Raw genomic sequence first — 18,094 nt, 5'->3', positions numbered from 1 at the left:
CTAACAGACTTTGGCCCAAGAGCATGGAACACTTTTACATGTACCGACAAAGCAATAGGCCCAATGTCAGAGCCGTTAATCGTCGGCGTAGGTGGCGGCTTCAGTGGAAGCCTCATGTGTGCTATTATGCGCGGTGGGTTCCACGTCACTCTTAACGTAAACCACATATATGGTGTTTGGCTGTGTACCCAAAACCGTCCCTACTCCAGAACAATAACAAGAAGAAGAAGAACCTTCGTTCTCTTTCTTCCCCAATTAAGAACCCTAATCATCACCCACTGAAATTCTTCAATTTCGTCCATAAAACGATACAATTCAATCTTCGAATCTTCAAATTTCAGTTAGTAATCCTCTAAAGATCAATCCAATATTGAAAACATTGCATTTGGTTTGGTTTTGAATTGATTCGAGTTTTGGTGGACCTGTGAAACAGAGTGAGTAGATTGGAGGTTAGAGAGAGAGAGAGAGAGAGATATGGATTCGAGTAGGAGAGCTGTTGAATCGTACTGGCGATCGAAGATGATCGATGGAGCGACATCGGATGAAGATAAAGTTACGCCTGTTTACAAATTGGAGGAAATTTGCGAGCTTCTTCGATCTGCGCATGTCAGTATTGTTAAAGAAGTCTCTGAATTTATATTCAAACGACTTGATCATAAGAGCCCAATTGTTAAACAAAAGGTATTGTGTTTCTTGGATTGTTAATAACTTCTTAATTAGCAGATCAATTAGCTGGAATTGTTTGCAATCTGTGTTCCTAATTGCATGTTAGAAAATTGGGGTTGGGTTGTTATTTCTTGTGTTCTTATCATTTCTTTTCTTTTGATTGAGTTTATGTAATTTTCTGTATCTGCTCAAAACTGGGTTTGGGTTGTTGATTGCATGCTGGAAAATGGGCATCTATGTTTTGCTTCTTGTAACCTTTTGGCGTAGTTTGATTTTTCATATAACAAGTTCTGGCTGGTTGATCCACCGGAAATGTTCTATGTAACTTGGATTTCTGAGAAAGATGTTCAGATTTGCGAAGCTCCACAGTACAGCCTCTTGGAAAGGTTTTACGTGAAAACCCATATAACAATGTTCAATTTAATATTATGCATGTTAATTTAGTTGGAGCTATTACTTGATAATAGAGATTTGTTGTACTGGACAGATGAAAAAAAAAATTCGGATTACTAGGGAAAATAATGAGATAGTTTTGACTTGGCAATATAAATTTTTATACTTTTTGGTGCTATTTCTTTTGGGATTCTTGTAGGCTCTGAGGCTGATCAAGTATGCAGTGGTAAAATCTGGGGTGGAGTTCAGGAGGGAAATGCAAAGAAATTCGGCAGCTGTGCGCCAGTTATTTCACTACAAGGGCCAGTTGCATCCTCTGAAGGGGGATTCTCTAAATAAGGCTGTGCGGGACACAGCCCATGAAACTATATCTGCAATTTTTTCTGCGGATGACAATAAGCCGGCATCTGCAGAGGATCTTAATAAACGAATACATGGTTTTGGGAATACGAACTACGAAATGCCATCAGAAGATAAGAAATCTTTTCTAAGTGAGGTAGTTGGTATCGGAAGTGCTACAATAAAGCAGGGATTGAGTAGTTTAACACATGCCCCATCAATGAAGAAGAATGACACTGGAAGTTACAAGAGTCCTAATCTTCGGAGGTCATTGAATACAGAAATGGACTACCCAGATAGATATGATCGAGCTGAACATCACAGTGAAGCACAGAGCTCTTCACGGTTCTCAAAGAATGTCAATTCTGGACCTTGGGGCCAGGATTTGAGGATTAACCAGACAGAAACAACTAATGGGGATGCCAGTTCAAGTTATGCTGAGAATAAGACTCGCGAAGAGAGGTTATTGGAGACTATTGTAACATCTGGTGGTGTCCGTCTACAACCTACAAGAGATGCACTGCAGGTTTTCCTTGTGGAGGCCTCAAAGTTGGATGCATTGGCTTTAAGTCATGCCCTTGAATCAAAACTCCTCTCTCCTTTGTGGCAGGCATGTTTTCTTTAGGTTGATGTACTGGTTTCATGATATATTAAAATATGACAACATATGCATAGATATGGAGTTTCATTCATCGAAAGCATGCTCATTTTTAAGAATATATAGATTACATGACTCAAAAATTTACGACTGCATACTTGCTCTTTCTTGCGCCCGACACATGTGCTCATACACACACAAATGACTTGAAGTGAAATTATCTTTAGGCAAGGCTATTTCTAATTCTGCTACTGATATGCTTATCAATAGCCTCACTGAACTTCTTCATCTTTTCTTTTTTTTTTTTTTTTTGGGGTGTATATTATAACTTTTCAGGTCCGTGTGAAGGCTACCTGTGTTCTTGAGGCAATTTTGAGGAAAAAAGATGTTGAGCAGTTCTTTATTGTGTCATCTTATTTTAGTGATAATAAAGATGCTATCACAAGATGTTCTGAGTCTCCCCAAGCTTCTTTGAGGGAAAAGTCAAACAAGGTGAGATTCTTTCTTATTGATGTGGTTGATATTCTCTCTTCGATGTGTTCCATTCGTGTTTCGAATGAGGAAATGAAGGGGAATAAATGGCCTCAGGGAACCACCCATTACAACCCTGAACATTGGACAACAACTTTGCAGAGCCATGTTATGATGAATAGAAAGAGTATATCTGTTTAGTCTCCTTTGTAGGTGGATTAATGAATGATGACCTATGAAGCATGGGTACTTCGACAAACATGATGTACCTGTACCAGGTACTTATCGGCATATGGTGCTTCATATGGTACTTTTGCATATGTACCGGTACACGAAACACGTACAAAAAAATTTTCTTCTTAATTTTTGGCATACCTAAATGTACCTAGTATATACTCGAACCGTACCGTACCTCACCTTCGTCGAAATAATATTTTTTTCTACTACAAAAATAAAATTCATTTCACTAGACTTTTTTTTTATTTTTAGTTTTATACTTAGCATAATTTTAAAATTAAGGTATGGTTTGTAAGTTATTTAATATAATGACATTTAATTTTAGTTTATACCTTTACTCTTGGCATTAAATGTTAATTGTAGGTTGGATCTTAACAAATTAAATCATTTAATTAATTTTTACATTACTAAAAATTAAAAATAAATATTTTTTTACAAGCGTACCAAGTCAAAGTCGTAGCCGTATTCTACTTTTTTTGAAATTTACCGTATCGATGTACCCGTATCATACTGTACCCATACCTGTGCTTCACAGATGATGACTTCATTGGCATTAATCAGCTTGCAAACAACGGACATCAAAAGAGAGAGCAATCAATATCTTCTTGCTTAACAGCCTCAGTCTCTAGGGGTTCAGGACCTGGATTGCTACAGACAAAAACTTTGTAGGAAATTCTAAGGCTGTGTTTGGAAGGGTTTTGGAACTTTAGTTCCACCCTTTAGTTTGCATATGACGTTTGTTTGCAGCTTTCAAAAATTAATTCCACGCTTACTTTTAAAAACTCGATCAAAGGCGGGAAAATTTGGGCTAACCAAATGTCTCACTGATCGTCCGGCCGGTTGACTGGAACAGTGCAATTTTTTTTTTTTGCAATTGACACATGTTATTTTTTATATATTCAACAAAAAATATTTTTCGAATTTTTAAAAAAAATTTATGTGTTGTAATAGAATTTTGAGTTGTATGTTTAGTTATGAGTTGTAAGTTTTTGTATCAAATATCATATATCACATCAAAAATTTTCCACTCAATTCAAAATTCTTTTCAAAACTTATTCATCAAACAAATTTTCTACACTCAGATCATAATTCCAAAACTCACAAATACAAAATACAACTCCTATTCTCAGATCATATTTAGAAAGTCCTACCAAATGCTACCTAATTTTTTGAACTTTTAGAGGAGCTCGCTTCACGATTACATGTTCGGAATCCATGTATGCATCAGATAACACCTCAAAGATACTAGATGATCAATTTTCTGTGGAGCCAATACATGCTCCTGCATTAGCTTAAATCTATATTGGAGAATGGTGAGCCTACTTTTAAGATCTATGATACTGAATCTTCCCTTTAATCTGTTGAAATTGATTTGATGAATGTCCTTGGAGGTGTTTTGTGTTGCACATTTTGTTTATCTATCTTAGGAAAGGCGGGCCCTCCTAGCCATAGAGAACTTTGAACAATTAGCTTCAGTCATGAGTTAAATAAGTCATTGTGAAGGTCCACTGTTTTGGGTTTGGCGATGCCTTCTTAACATTATCTTGAAAGGAGCTTTCACCAATGGTGGATAGATTCTGAATGCAGTTTAAGCACAAAGGAGTTTTATTTAGTGAATAGGTCTTAAGATATGGTGATTAGTTGACCTCGAGACTGATGGATTATGGATTCAAGTACCCACAGCTTTTATTAATTAGCGCTTCATTGGGCAAGGGAGATTTAAGAGGTTGGTTCTATGCATTTAGAGGGATCAGCATGGGAGATGGGCTATTATTTTTTCTTTATACCTTAAATGGACTTATTACTGATAGACAATTAAGAACTTGACTAAAGGCTTGAACACTGAAACTCAGATGTAAGGTGATACTGAATTTTGATGGTTTGCAAATGGTACCTTCTTGTCTACCTTGCATATTCTGACAGTGTGTAAACTCAAGTTTATCCTTCAATTCTTTGGGCACATTTTAGGACTAAAAATCAATTTAATAGCACCATTACTGTCAATCAAGGGAGTTGGGGCTTTAGGAAGTGGCAGACCAGCAATTCGTGACTGGCCTGATAATTATTTTGGCCTTCCCTGTCGGAAAAATTCTACAGCTAGTGAATTTTACTGTAGAAAATTTGTCTCTTTGGTTGGAAATTTTAGTAATTTTGGTCAACTAAATGAATTTAGCTATGATTCTAAATTGCTGCTATGTATAAAAAATTGAAAAGTTGTCAACCTTTTATGGTGAATAAACAACCTTTTGCCTCTCTCTCTCTCTCTCTCTGGCTATAATGAAAAATCGGCGGTATATTTAGCGATAACTTTTATTGCAGTTGGTTTCATGAATATTTTTATTGGCTTCTTAAAGCAAAACAAGATAGACTGAACACCCAAATTTTCTTTTCTATTTTTGAATAAATGCCATTCAAGTCTTGTTGACTAACTTTTCCACTCTGAAAAGAATTTAACGTATACTATGCTTTAGTTCTAAAAAAAATATCCCTTTAGCTGCGACTTGCTGAGCATGTGGTTCTTTCTATGCCTAGCTGTGCCATTAATGTGTATCATATTTTTTGCATGGTTTTTCATTTTTTTTTTACTTGATAGATTTTTTCGAGTATATTGTACCTTGGCAATATGATACAATTATTCATTTTCTTGTGGAGATGTCCAATGCCAATCTGTACCTTGTCAGAGACTTCTTTCTTGCATGATCCCATGGATTAATTCTATTTGTGTAGTAATTTGTAGCCTATATAAATATGTGGTCTTTGATGTGTAGGTGTTAATCCTTCTGGGGGGAGAACAGACCGACAACGGAATGAATCATCCAGAAAAGCCAATAAAGCCTGAGGCAACTACCGTTCAGCTGCCTGACTTAATAGACACTGGTGGTGCTGATGATGACAATAGTACAGAAGATTTTATTAAAATGCAGAGTGACCAACACATTGTGAATCCAAAGACATCAACTGCCCCTATATTTGATGATTTATTTGGGGCTAGTTTGGGCACTGGTGTAAGTGCCAGTGAACATAAAAAGGATGATGACCCATTTGCTGATGTCTCATTTCACACCAACGACAACAAAGAGCACATGGCTGATATTTTTTCAGGAATGAATGTTGATAAACCAGTATTAAATGAGGTCCATAAGACCGCAAATGGAAATGGAACCGAACCGTTCAATATCTTTGGGTCCAATTCTGAAATTCTGCCGCAGGAGGAAAATCATAAAAAAGATGTTCACGATCTAATGGCTGGTTTGTCAATAAATGAAAATGCCTCAATGACACAGCAGAAAGGGACCTACCCCGGGTCACTCTCTGAAAACATGTTCTTTGAGTCTGCTGTGAATCCCAATCACCAGGCTTCGAACAATGTTTTGAATGGAATACTTGGTTCTCAAGCAACGGGGGTGAATGCGAATTCTATGTTTCCTTTGGGTCCTATGGCATATAATATGCCATCTGGCTTAATGTTCAACCCCGCTTTTCCTTCCCAGCCAGTGAGTTATGCCTCCATGGGGAGTTTCTTAGCCCAGCAGCAGTTCTTAGCAGCAGTGTCCAACTTCCAACATTTGGGGAACCTGCAATCTCAAAATGCCGATGTTAGTCATGCTGCTGGAACTATAGGAGGGGTATATTCTGCAGCTCTGCCTGATATTTTCAATCCGAATATTCCGACTCAAACTCCCAGTCCAGTGATGAACAGTTCAAAGAAAGAGGAGACCAAAGCATTTGATTTTATCTCGGTAAGTTTGAGAGCCAACATTTCACTAAAGATTGCCATATTGAAAATCACTTCATCATCTTACGGCTTTCAAGCTGTAACTTTAGAACAGTAGGGCTTAGAATAGGGCCATTCATTATTATTAGTAGTATAGGCTTCTTGAGTGCATTTTCTCCCTTCATCATCTTATATAGTTGCTTTGAAAGTTAGCTGGAGTTCTCCTAATTGACCATGTTGCTTTTGAATTTTATTTATTTATTTATTTTTTATAGATTTTGGATTGTGGCACATGTATGCAGGCGGTCAATATTTAGATATCTGTTTGGCAGCCTACTTCTAAATTTATTCAGAGAGTTCTATCCTTGTTGCTGTCACCATTATAGTTGGGTTTTTCTGCGTCTTCTTGTTTATCATAATATTGGGATTTCTTTAGTGGCTAATTTATGAGGTTTGAACTTTGAAGGGTTATGTGTTGTGTCTATTAGTAGAAAGCTGGGTTAGGTGTTTTTCGGTTGGTCTCTGAACTTTGTTGTCAGGCTAAAGTCCCCTTGTTTTCTTGTCTACTGGGAAAAAAAGAACCGTGCACATGATCTGTCAAGATCAATTGCCATCCAAGGTAGTCATGATTCACCATGGGAGCCTTACTTGTGGCTAGAAAAAGAGGAATTGTTTTTATAGAACGTCCAATGGTTTATGTGGAGAGTCTAGGCAGTATGCTTGTATATTTATATGCATATCATTGCATAATAAGCTTTTGTATTGGTAAAAATGGATTTTTAATTTTTGTTAATTTTGGAACTATAAGCTATGCTCGTGGATTCAGTGGTTGATTGTACTTGTACAAGAAGGTGAGATTGACGAGGTTTGTTTACCTTGTGGTCTTTTTATAGTGTTTGCATATGACACATAAAAAGCCAACCCATGATGTTGAAATGGTTCTTTAAATGCTCTCCTTTGCATAGAATTTGATTTTTATGTCACGTAGTTTTGGTTATTTCTAAAATTTTGGATCATATTATTTGGTATCTTTTAGTTTTGTCCATAGACTAATTAGCATCATTCCCAAACCACATCATTTTTTATGTCATACTCAATGGAATTTCTGTTGGTCTTGCAGGATCATTTGGCAGCTGCTCGTGATCCTAAAAGGGTGGTCTGAGTCTTGGTATCAATGCTCGACTGCAGAGGACCTCCTTCCGACTTCAATAGGGGCTTATATATGTTTGAAGCAGGTTTTCTTTCTTTCTTTCTTTTTCGATGATGAAGGTTTTTATATTCTTTTGTAATAATGTTCCAGCACAGATCTTAAAGAATGAAGGTTCCCTTCAAAACTGAGTTATAGTTGATAAATTTGAAGGACTATTCCCATACTGGAAGTGGAGAGTGAAAAAAGTTTCATGGACGTCCTTGTGTACCCAAGAGGCATAGAAAAGTGAGAATCTGGTTCTGCTGTTAGTTTATTTTTTGGATATTGTAATCAGGCATTGATGAATTTCGAATTACTCTCCCCTTGTAATGAATTTGTAGAGTTGAATATTTTGTTTTGTTCTTTCTTTTTATTTTTTTGGGTTAATTTAAATTTGCAACTCTTTTTTAATGCTGTCCATGTGTATTTTCAGCTGTGTAGCTGGGGGACAGTTCCTTCTCAGTGAGTGCTTTCAAGGAAATCAGATGTTCTTGTGCCCTAGATTTTGTGCCATCACAACTATCTGCAAAGTTTTTGTATTTGTTTTTGGGTCATTGTCAACAAAAAGTAAATAAAGCCAAACAAATTCAACTTTCAATACGCTTTATATAATTCTTGAATATTTTTACAAAATTCAATTTAATTTTTTTTTTAACATATATTTACACACTTTATACATATATTAAGATTAATGATAGCCCTTACGTTGTCTTTAGCATTATGGAGGAAGTAGCTTTGGAAAGGGGTGTCTGCGTTGTCTTGCCTAGCACAAGACTTGAATAGTTGACTTTCAAACACAACAGGTGTTCAAAAAAAAAATCTTAAAAAAAATTATGGGGTGACAAATAACAATCCAATCAGTATAACGTGTTCAAAAATAAAATTTTAAAGTGATAAATGACAACAAAATGACAAATTAAAACATCAATATGTTACATGTATATACACAAGAAAAGAAAAAGGAAAAAAAAAAATCAGGGTGTATGTTGTGCCACATTGGGTAGTGATGATCCAAGAACCTCATGTGCCACCAAGCTTACCTCTACATGCTTCATCAAAAAGAGAAATGGGAAATAAAACTATACATTAAAATAACAGATTACATTGCACTTCAATGTATATATGTACATGTGCATCAACCTATATTTCCATAGCAGAGTTTCGGGTCATTGCAAGGAAGTGCAGTCACTTTGCAATAATACCAACTAGAAATATCGATTATCTTGGAAAAAATACTCAGAAAAGTTTAGAGGAAGCATCGTCAGTGTTGATCTGCAACTGAATTTTCATCTTCTTAGTTCTCTCTAGTTGTTTCACAATATCCAGCCGTTCAGGTGAATATGGAGTTTGGGATCTAGTTCCAAGTACAAATAAAGGAAAGATAAGCAGAGAGAAATATGATCATGGTTAAGGCAGATATATCAGCATGGGGTTGACAAGATTTTACCAAGCGTGGCATGTACTTCTGGATTGCTGCTAACATGGCTGCATGCCCAACAGCAGATACCTGGTCGCCAATGATGAAGTGGTATTATTGTCAGCTTCATTTGATTATGAGCAAAGATAAATGTGGATGTTTTGCTAACAGTACCAAATTATTAGGATTGAATCATCTTTCTAGAGAGACAATGGAGTAAAAGAAATTCATGCCACTATCAGTCACTCTTCACAAAAATATTGCAACTGGAAATTCAATTTGGATTTCTTACACCAGGCAAAAAGTTGAGCATGGTACATTTTCATAGACTGTTCTGATTAGTTGAATTAGCCATTAATCATTTACTCCAAATTTGAAATAAATATGACAAACTAGAAGGCGGTGATTACAACTTGATTCATACAGGTCAGACTATGCAGATAGGATAGAAAAAAAAATCCATAAAGATGGCAGGTTTGGTAACTTCCTGTGCTCAGTGGTTGTACATAACCTAAAGCTACCTTGGTTGATGATCAATGGATGCCCATAGTAATCTGTACCACATGACCAACGCAATTGATCCCCAGGCAGTTGGCAAAAGCAATATCAAGGGAGAAGCCTAAATTTTGTATATACTGGGGAACATAAAACAGTAATAATGTGTCATTACTAATCAAATTTCTTATGATTTCATCAAAAATGTAAATGAGCCTTTCTCAGCCTCCTCTGTCTGGTTCATATTGCCTTCTAGCTTCTACAAAGGTGGTTAAAATCTGTTAAATTGTTAACCATCAACTCATCTAAAAGCTCAAGCTATTAGCGAGACAGGTTCTCAAACCCCCAAACCCCCCCCCCCCCCCCCCCCAACATTTGGTGAGATTCGAACACATAATCTATCGCTAGCTCTATTACTATGTTGAATTTGTTAATCAACCCATCCAAAAAGCTTAAGCTGTTAGAAAGAAGGGAAACTTTATTATTAACTGGATACCACCACTATCAGTAGAATAACATTTGGTGAGATTCGAACACATGATCTATCGCTAGCTCTAATACTATGTTGAATTTGTTAATCAACCCATCCAAAAAGCTTAAGCTGTTAGAAGGAAGGGAAACTTTATTATTAACTGGATACCACCACTATCAGTAGAAAGGTATCAGGTGTGAATCAACATATCAATCTATCCATTTTTCTTAGACAAGTTTTCCTTTCTAGGTGACCTAATCAATCTCGCTCAACACGCCCCCTCAAGTGTGGCCAAAGACTTCCATGCGCAGGCCAAATATGTGCAAAGATTTTAATTATCGGATAAGTGGTGATATTAGAGCACAAAATCTATTGTCTACTCAGAAACCATGTTAAATTATTGACCACCGACTCATCTAAAAGCTTAAGCTATTGGAGAGATGGGTTCTCAACAAAACCTACTGATGATCTTAAATTACAATGTAGATGCTATTGACTAGTGACCGGTGAAGAATTGACAAGTTTCAAGAAACAATTGAAGTTTTGTATGGGAACACTTGAAAATAAAAAGTCAGATAGGTTCTTACAGGAAGCAGCATTAAGATTGTAATTGGGATGAGTGAAGCAATGTCAGCAAGTGTTCTTTCTATCTTCGTCCTCTCCCTTTTTGTAACCTTGTTGCCACGCAATTTCTTCATAAGAAGCCCCATGGTATCCAAGATGTCTATAAAAAGTAACTGACTACCCATCCACATATCCTATAAGACAGTTCAGTTTGCAATATCAGCACCTGCACTTAATATTTTAACCCAAATACTATATGGAACCTTAAGCCTTACAGCACTGGCAGATATCAGCTTGTAGGTGGATTTCCTAAGCAAACTCTTGTGTAGGGGCTCTGATTCAGCAACATACACCATCTCTGCTACGGTTATAGGGTCCAACCCAACTGGGTCGGCAGTCTGCCATTATAAGCAAGTACTGTTAACATTTATGAATTTGTGTGAAAAGATAAATTAAAAGAAAAACAAGGCTTCAGACAACATATAAATCAACATACGAATATACTTACAACTACATAACAGAGTGACAGTTAGGAAGGCTGGTAGAAAACCATTTTTTTGTTTTATCATTTCACAAAATATTATCATAATCATTTGAGAAATTATGTAGAAATTATTTAGAAAGACAGTACCCTGTTGTTTTAAAGAGTTCGTCAAAAATAAAAAGGAAAAGAAAAATAGTAATAATAGCCCATTGTATTTGTGAAAATTGCTTATAGAGGTCATTAATTTTTTAGCAGAATATTATTGTAGGACACAATATTATAGTTAACCGACATGACGGCATCACAATAATCCTTAGTAGATCATACGTTACTCAGTCGAGATCCATGTTGGTGATCACCACTTTTCATTAAGTCGATTGGCTTTGGATTTGCTTCCAATATTACAGATGAATTTGCTCTGCCTTTCATTTGTGAAGACGGTGATGAGTCAGAGGCACCTCTTTCTGCAAATTTTGGCAGCTCACTGCTTGAGAAAATCAACAAGCAGCATTGTTTCATTCTCCTTAAGGTAATTGGTTATCCAATTGCAGTTAATAATAAGAAAAAAACATAATCCAGTAAAGCCAGCATACCCTGATCTATCATAAGCAGCCCAGTAGTCCTCCAGACAAATAGATAGCAGGCTCTGACTAGAAAATTATATAGCTCATTTATTTAAACGCCAACTAACATAAGCAAAAATAGTACACCATATGTATATGTAGCTTGGAAAATGTTCTACCTCTGGAGTAAAAATGCAAGCAGATTTGCATCCAACGGTTGTTGAGTTGAACTGGTGAAGTGAGCAAACCCAGAGAAAACATCATAGCAAACAGTAAAAACAGTATTTAGAATAATTTCCTTCTCTGCTTGGATTGCACGTTGTTTGGACCTTCTTCTCTCTTGATTGAATATGCTAGGAAATGAAGAATAAAAGTCAAGCCATCCGATTTCATCAGTTACTACCTGCAAGTTTGCAACAGAAAAGTCAACATATCAGGATAATTCCAATTTGTAAATCCTATAACAGTCTAATCAAACTAACCTCCATGAAGAGCTGATACTCAGATGGGGAAGAAAATTCAGGGTAAATAAAGAGGCTGCCGCATTCCAAGTAACTGCAGGAATGGCATTAGAACCTCTTTAAATATCTGTATATCAATGTCAAAGTTGAAACACCTACATATGGAAGAATCTACCTGAGGAAGTCCTTAACCTGCTCATCTAGATCCTTTATACCCATTCTTAACAAGAATAATCTCGTCTCTCTTCCCAAAAATGCAAAAAGTCCAAGAGTGGCCAAACTATTCTCTTGTACCAGCCAAAAGTGTACCACCAAGAACTACTTGAAGATGCTGAATTGGTATATATTGTCAAAATATATTAATTTGAGTACGAATTTCAAATACAAAAGAAATTTGATAAGATTGATCACTGAGGGAGATTTCTAAAGTTCAAGTATACGAGAAAGACTTCTCTTATTTCAATATATACATCTAGCCATGGAGAATTGGGATGTAAAATGATTGTCAAGTGGTACATGCACTGAGTTTGATATTCACTTTAAAAAAAAAAAATTATTAATTAAAAGCTAAGAAGCTTACATTACTACTACTCCAATAAGCATTTTTTGCAAGAGATGACAGGAGAGTATTTAATGAATCACAGAACTGACCTTGTCACTGAAAATTTGCTTGCCTGAAATGACACTTTCCCTGTGGAATGCTGTCGAAAGTTTTTTCTGAACCAAACCAATCCAAAATTCTACTGCTTCAATGTTCTTACTGGGCAGAACCTTTTTACAAAAATGCAAAAGGAAGTCTTCTTCAAATCCTGCCTCAGTTGCTAAGGAATGTAACTTATCCACTGAAACTAGATCGTGTGAGAAATTCATGAGCTCTATCAATGCATCCTCAATAGATAATGAGAATAAAGTACAAGATACACGCCCTGAACCCAACTTCCTCACAGCAGCACAGCAACTTATCGCCAGAATGATTCCTGCAACACCACTGGATAAATTTGTATGTAAATTATGTGTGCCAGGTGCTTCAGAATAGAAAGATTATGCACTCATTCTAATGGAATAAAACAAATTGGAAAGTCATAATAAAATGCCAAGAGTTATTTCAAGATAACATAAAGGATTCTATGAGCAAACCTTCCTGCATATTCCATAGACCACTTCTTGAATAAGGGAATGAATAGTCCTGCTATACGTGGTACTTCCACCATTCTAAACCACTGTACCAACTTTGGGTGCCTAACATTCAACTGACTTTCAATACATTCCCCCAGAAAGATTGTCTTTGGGGTTAAGCTGAAGCATAAAATGAAAAAAAACATCAGTCCTAACTCCAAAATCAACATTCTTACCATTCGCATTATAACTGGAGAAAAGAACAATAAGACCTAGCAACTACTGAAGCAGAATCTTGTGACAAGATTCAAAATTTTGGGGTTTCATCAAGCTCCCAAAAATTGGGATTAAATGCATAGATCTTCAAACCAAAATAGCCAGTAAAGAAATTGAAAGAGTTAAACCTATCATTTTTGGTTTCAGGTGACTAAGATGGATCATATTCTGTAATTGATTCCATAGCCAACAAGTTATGATAGGAAACAAAACTTTTCTGTGCAGAGCAGTTATTGAGTTTCATGAAAAACTACAAATCTACAAGACTTCCCAAATTCAATCGCATCCAGTGGATTTCCCAGAGACGTTCTCTAGTACTTACATCACATGAACAGCAGAAGGATTGTTGCTACGTTTATGAGAAAGAAATAATTCCACTTCAATTGCCGCTTTTAACAAAGCATACACTGCCACCTGTACAACCATAATAGGAAATGATGCCTTTTTCAGTTCACGCATTCCGATGACTCAACAAAGATTTTCTATTTTAACTTATCCAACATGTCATCATTCCAAATCTTACCTAAAATTTGGAAGAAAAAAAGGTCTAATGCAATATAAATGATATTGGTAAATAAGAAATGAAACCACAGATATTTGTTTCATGGTCTGGTGAGGAAAATGTCAAACTACCTATGCTTTCATGTGGTTTACCTGATATGCAATTTGTTTATGCCATGCATGGACATCGACCCCAATCCATGCCATTGAAAGCTCTGGGCCAGTTCTAGCCAATTCAAGTGTCTGAATTGCAAGGGAAAAACTCCTAGCAGATTCATGCAATACCCATACAAGACAATTGACCCGATTAAATTCCATTGCAGGATAATGAGCTGGAGCAACAGGAGGCTCGTTCCCACTATCGGTTTGATCAGATTTGGCAGAAGAAACTGTTGATGATAAGGCTCTTGAAATAAAACATCTTGATAGAGTAATTTGATATGAAGACGCATAACAAGTAGGCAGAGATACAAATGGAAGCCTACTCCTTGAAATGCCATAATTCTCCTGATCATTCTCAATGAGCCTTGATGTATACAATACAGCAGCTCTCAGCTTTCCTCTACCCTCTAATTCAAAAGATCCTCTGCATGCAGCACAAAGTGATAATGGTAGTAAGGAACTTCTCTCCAATTTTTATTTTTTATTTTTTTTTAATGTAATTTTAGGAATTTTCTTTTGAACATATGATGTACAATCTTATACCTCAATTTTCTTTGCCAAATATAGAACTGTAAGCATAACTTAAGGGGTTTTTTTTTGTAATTATTATTTTTCTTTTCTTTTCTGGCCCCATGAAATGGGCTTTGAACTTGGAAACAGAAACAGGTACATGACACAGACACTAATCAGTTTGGAGTTATTAATGATTAATTAGAGAATCTGAGCTTAACATATGCTTCACTGATTATGAAGAATTAATCAACATCTTGTTACTTTGATTTGATTTGTGATTGTGGCTAATGTGGCTTCACTATTGTTTTCGTTATTATCAATAAGAACACACAAATTCAAGCAAAACAGATTAAGGACAATTTACAACCAATCAACCCTATAGAACCATAATTTTGTAATCAATTAGGTACAAAATCAACCAGGAACCAAAATTAAATCAGAGATTTGTCTAATTATCAAAATCAAAATTGCAAGTACACTACAAGTACAAACTATCTATACATCAAACTATATATATATAGATAGAGAGAGAGAGAGAGAGAGAGAGAGAGAGAGAGGGCTTACGAGAGGTAGAATTGGGGGAGATGGAGATAGGAAAAGGAGGCCATGAAAGAAGAGGGAGAGAGAAAAGAGAAGAAAATCGCATACAAGGAAAGCTATATAGGGACGTCTCGAGCGAACCCATCGAGGTTTTAGAGAGAGAGAGAGAGAGAGAGAGCATCGAAGGACTGAGCATTACTAAATATTATACGAATGAAATAAATTTAACAAAAAAAAAAAAAAAATGAAAATTTGTTTGTTAGGATATAACCAACTCCTTGGGATTCATCTCCCGCCAGCCCATCCATTTTTAATTTCTTCCTTACGGGATGTTTGTGTGTGGCCTTAATACTTATCACTTCCTTTTTTAATTTTTAAAAATACTTTAATTTTTTTTTTAATTCATAATTTTAGTTTTTTTTTTGTATTTTAATCATTTTTTTAGTTTTTAAATTTTCTTAATCTAAATATATTTGAATAGTATAAATTTTTTGATTTTTTAAAATAAAAATTAAAAAAAATTCAATATATTTTTATTTTTTTATATTTATTGATTTTTTTTTTAAAATTTCTTTGTAAATAGGGTGAAATATCAATAAATTTCAAAATATGATATTACGAACTATTTAGTCTTTTCTTTTTTCTTATGAATTTAAAGATCCCATTAAAATGAAAATTACATAAAAAGGTAGCCACTTATATGTTTGGGTTTAATTTTTTAAGAATAAAAGTAAACTTCTCCAAATGTAAAATTACACATTTGAGCAATCAACACTATAGAAGTTTTGAATTTTCCCTCATTCTAGAACAAATCCCACATTACGAACAAAAATATAACTCTCTAATGTAACACTCTAATAACGTAACACTTCAATGTAACATACTAAAAAACTTCTTAATATATTTTTTCTAAATGTAACAACGTAGCATTCAAAAAAACTTCTTAATGTATTTTTTTCCAAACATAACATTTCAATATAACAAAAAAAAAAAACTCCTCAGTGTATCTTTCCTAAATATAATACTCTAATCAATGTAATCACAAACGTAACACTATAATGTAACGTACTCCAACGTAATACATACAAAACCACTTTCCAAACGTAACACACCATAATTTCAAATTATACATTTACTCAAAACTTACTAAGAAACTTTTGTACTTCTTTTGGAATGGTTTGAAGAATCCCAGATTCTTTTCTTAAAGTATTACATTGGAGTGTTACGTTTGAAAAAAATACACTAAAAAGTTTTTTATAGTGTTATATTAGAGTGTTATGTTTAGGAAAAGTACACTACGAAATTTTTGTGTGTTACATTAGAGTATTACACTAAGGAGTTTTTTTAGAGTGTTATATTGGAGTGTTACGTTTGAAAAAAATACACTGAGAGTGTGTTTGATTGGACAAACTGAATAAAGGGGGATTAGAATCCATTGAACTTGAATCCTAGGACTGTGAATCCCCTGGACTATTTGATTGGGTTGGATGTGTATCCCGTGTTTGTTTTATCATGTGATTAGATATCTAGAGATGACTATTTTTAGTGAATCCAATGTTTGATTGGACAGACTGGATAAGATAAATGAGTAAAAGACTATTTTACCATTTTTCATATGTTTACTAAGTAATAGCAATATTAAACATATCTTTAATATTTTAATTATTTTTAGCTAGATTAAATAAAAATTTATTTTATTTTATTTTTTGCACAATTAAATAAATTTATTTTTTAAAAATTAAATAAATAAAATATCAATAAAAATATATGTTATTTTTTCAATTAAAATTTTAAATAAATTTATTTTAAATAATAATAATAATTAAATAATTAAATTAAATAAAATATAAACAAAATTTTAAAATAAAACATCAATAAAAAGTTAAATAAAATTATTTTATTTTTAAATTGAGACATTTAAATTTTATTGAATTTTACTAAATATAATACATAATTAAATAGTAGAGGGTCAAAATGGTCATTTTACCACCAACAGTAAATAGTCCGATGAAAATTGTTCCACACCCCCCTGGGTAGTATAATCCTACATGGGGGATAAGGAGTCCGGCCGAATTCTATGTCCGATGGACTAAAAAAAACAAACGTCGGATAAAAAGCTTCCCCCGGATTATAATTCCAACAGTGAATAGTCCCTTCCTAATCAGGCGAATTAAAACGCACCTTGAGATTTTTTCGGAGTGTTACATTTAAAAAAATATATATACCACGCAACTTTTTTTGTATGTTATATTAGAATGTTACATTAAGAAGTTTTTTTTTTTATGTATTAGATTAGAGTATTACACTAATAAGTTTTTTTGGAGTGTTACGTTTGAAAAAAATACACTAAGAAATTTTTTTTGTGTGTTACATTAGAGTGTTACACTAAGGGAGTTTTTTTGAGTGTCATGTTTGAAAGAAATACACTAAGGATTTTTTTTTTTTGAGTGTTACGTTGGAATGTTACGTTCAAATATTATATCGGAGTATTACAGTTTGAAATTATACATCTGTCCAAAACTTACGAAGGATATTTTATACTCCTTTTGAAATGTTTGAAAAATTTCATATCCTTTTAGAATGTTAGAAGAATCCTATATTTCAAATCATTCTTGTACTTCTTTTGAAATGTTTTCAAATAAAAAAGATTATCATACAAAAATTCATCACAAATTTGATTATCATAAATTGTGTACGTTATGTTTCTAGCACAAAAGAAAAAAAAGAGAAGAAAACATAATAGAAATAAAAGTATAATCGTAAATCTAATTTTCAAATAATATAGTAAATCTACCTTTCCAAAATCAATAAGGCTAATTGGTTTACAAGAAAATCTTTGGAACTAAATGGATCAACATTTCTCAAAATAAGATTTATAACTAAATTTTTCTTATAAATATTTTATTTTTTAAATACATTTAG

At 34.3% G+C, this 18,094-nt stretch overlaps 2 protein-coding genes across 12 annotated transcripts; one reads left to right on the top strand and one right to left on the bottom strand.

The window, feature by feature from the left end:
- Window positions 1–153: 153 nt before the first annotated feature.
- On the top strand, window positions 154–8,206 carry LOC114296994 (protein MODIFIED TRANSPORT TO THE VACUOLE 1). 4 transcript variants are annotated; one of them, XR_003641376.2, is made up of 7 exons: window positions 154–681; window positions 1,259–2,008; window positions 2,333–2,488; window positions 5,473–6,444; window positions 7,540–7,654; window positions 7,780–7,854; window positions 8,042–8,206. XR_003641376.2 is itself a non-coding variant. In XM_028241326.2 (5 exons), the coding sequence occupies exons 1-5, from the start codon at window positions 475–477 to the stop codon at window positions 7,579–7,581; spliced, it is 2,127 nt and encodes a 708-aa protein (XP_028097127.2). In that variant the 5' UTR covers window positions 154–474; the 3' UTR covers window positions 7,582–7,958. The 4 variants fall into 4 exon arrangements, 1 of the variants encoding a protein (XP_028097127.2); XR_003641374.2 differs by having other exon boundaries at window positions 7,540–7,854; XR_003641375.2 differs by lacking the exon at window positions 8,042–8,206 and having other exon boundaries at window positions 7,780–7,958.
- A 245-nt stretch (window positions 8,207–8,451) lies between these two features.
- LOC114296993 (uncharacterized) lies at window positions 8,452–15,496 on the bottom strand. 8 transcript variants are annotated; one of them, XM_082907798.1, is made up of 10 exons: window positions 12,716–12,851; window positions 12,240–12,395; window positions 12,086–12,158; window positions 11,783–12,006; window positions 11,634–11,690; window positions 11,368–11,524; window positions 10,832–10,954; window positions 10,580–10,750; window positions 9,056–9,115; window positions 8,452–8,962 (listed from the first exon to the last, which is right to left on the bottom strand). In XM_082907798.1, exons 2-10 carry the CDS (start codon window positions 12,281–12,283, stop codon window positions 8,939–8,941), a joined length of 933 nt encoding a protein of 310 aa, XP_082763924.1. In that variant the 5' UTR covers window positions 12,284–12,395; window positions 12,716–12,851; the 3' UTR covers window positions 8,452–8,938. The 8 variants fall into 8 exon arrangements, 5 of the variants coding, with proteins under 5 accessions (XP_082763924.1, XP_082763926.1, XP_028097126.2 ...); XM_082907800.1 differs by lacking the exon at window positions 11,634–11,690; XM_028241325.2 differs by lacking the exon at window positions 12,716–12,851 and having other exon boundaries at window positions 12,240–12,418.
- Between the last annotated feature and the right edge of the window lie 2,598 nt (window positions 15,497–18,094).

The sequence above is a fragment of the Camellia sinensis genome, chromosome 15 (genome assembly GCF_055761805.1).
Source record: "Camellia sinensis isolate YWXY chromosome 15, ASM5576180v1, whole genome shotgun sequence".
Lineage (NCBI taxonomy): Eukaryota > Viridiplantae > Streptophyta > Magnoliopsida > Ericales > Theaceae > Camellia > Camellia sinensis.
Note: the sequence above shows the minus strand (reverse complement) of the source record. Positions and strands in the feature narration are given on the sequence as shown.

Coding starts and splice junctions, on each gene's coding strand:
- LOC114296994 (XM_028241326.2), top strand. CDS start 475: ATGGATTCGAGTAGGAGAGCTGTTGAATCGTACTGGCGATCGAAGATG. Junction 2,009..2,332: donor TCCTCTCTCCTTTGTGGCAG/GCATGTTTTCTT, acceptor ATAACTTTTCAG/GTCCGTGTGAAGGCTACCTG. Junction 2,489..5,472: donor TGAGGGAAAAGTCAAACAAG/GTGAGATTCTTT, acceptor TTTGATGTGTAG/GTGTTAATCCTTCTGGGGGG.
- LOC114296993 (XM_082907797.1), bottom strand. CDS start 15,240: ATGGCCTCCTTTTCCTATCTCCATCTCCCCCAATTCTACCTCTC. Junction 14,544..15,196: donor CTCCCCCAATTCTACCTCTC/GTAAGCCCTCTC, acceptor TGCTGCATGCAG/AGGATCTTTTGAATTAGAGG. Junction 13,871..14,110: donor ATAAACAAATTGCATATCAG/GTAAACCACATG, acceptor ATGGTTGTACAG/GTGGCAGTGTATGCTTTGTT.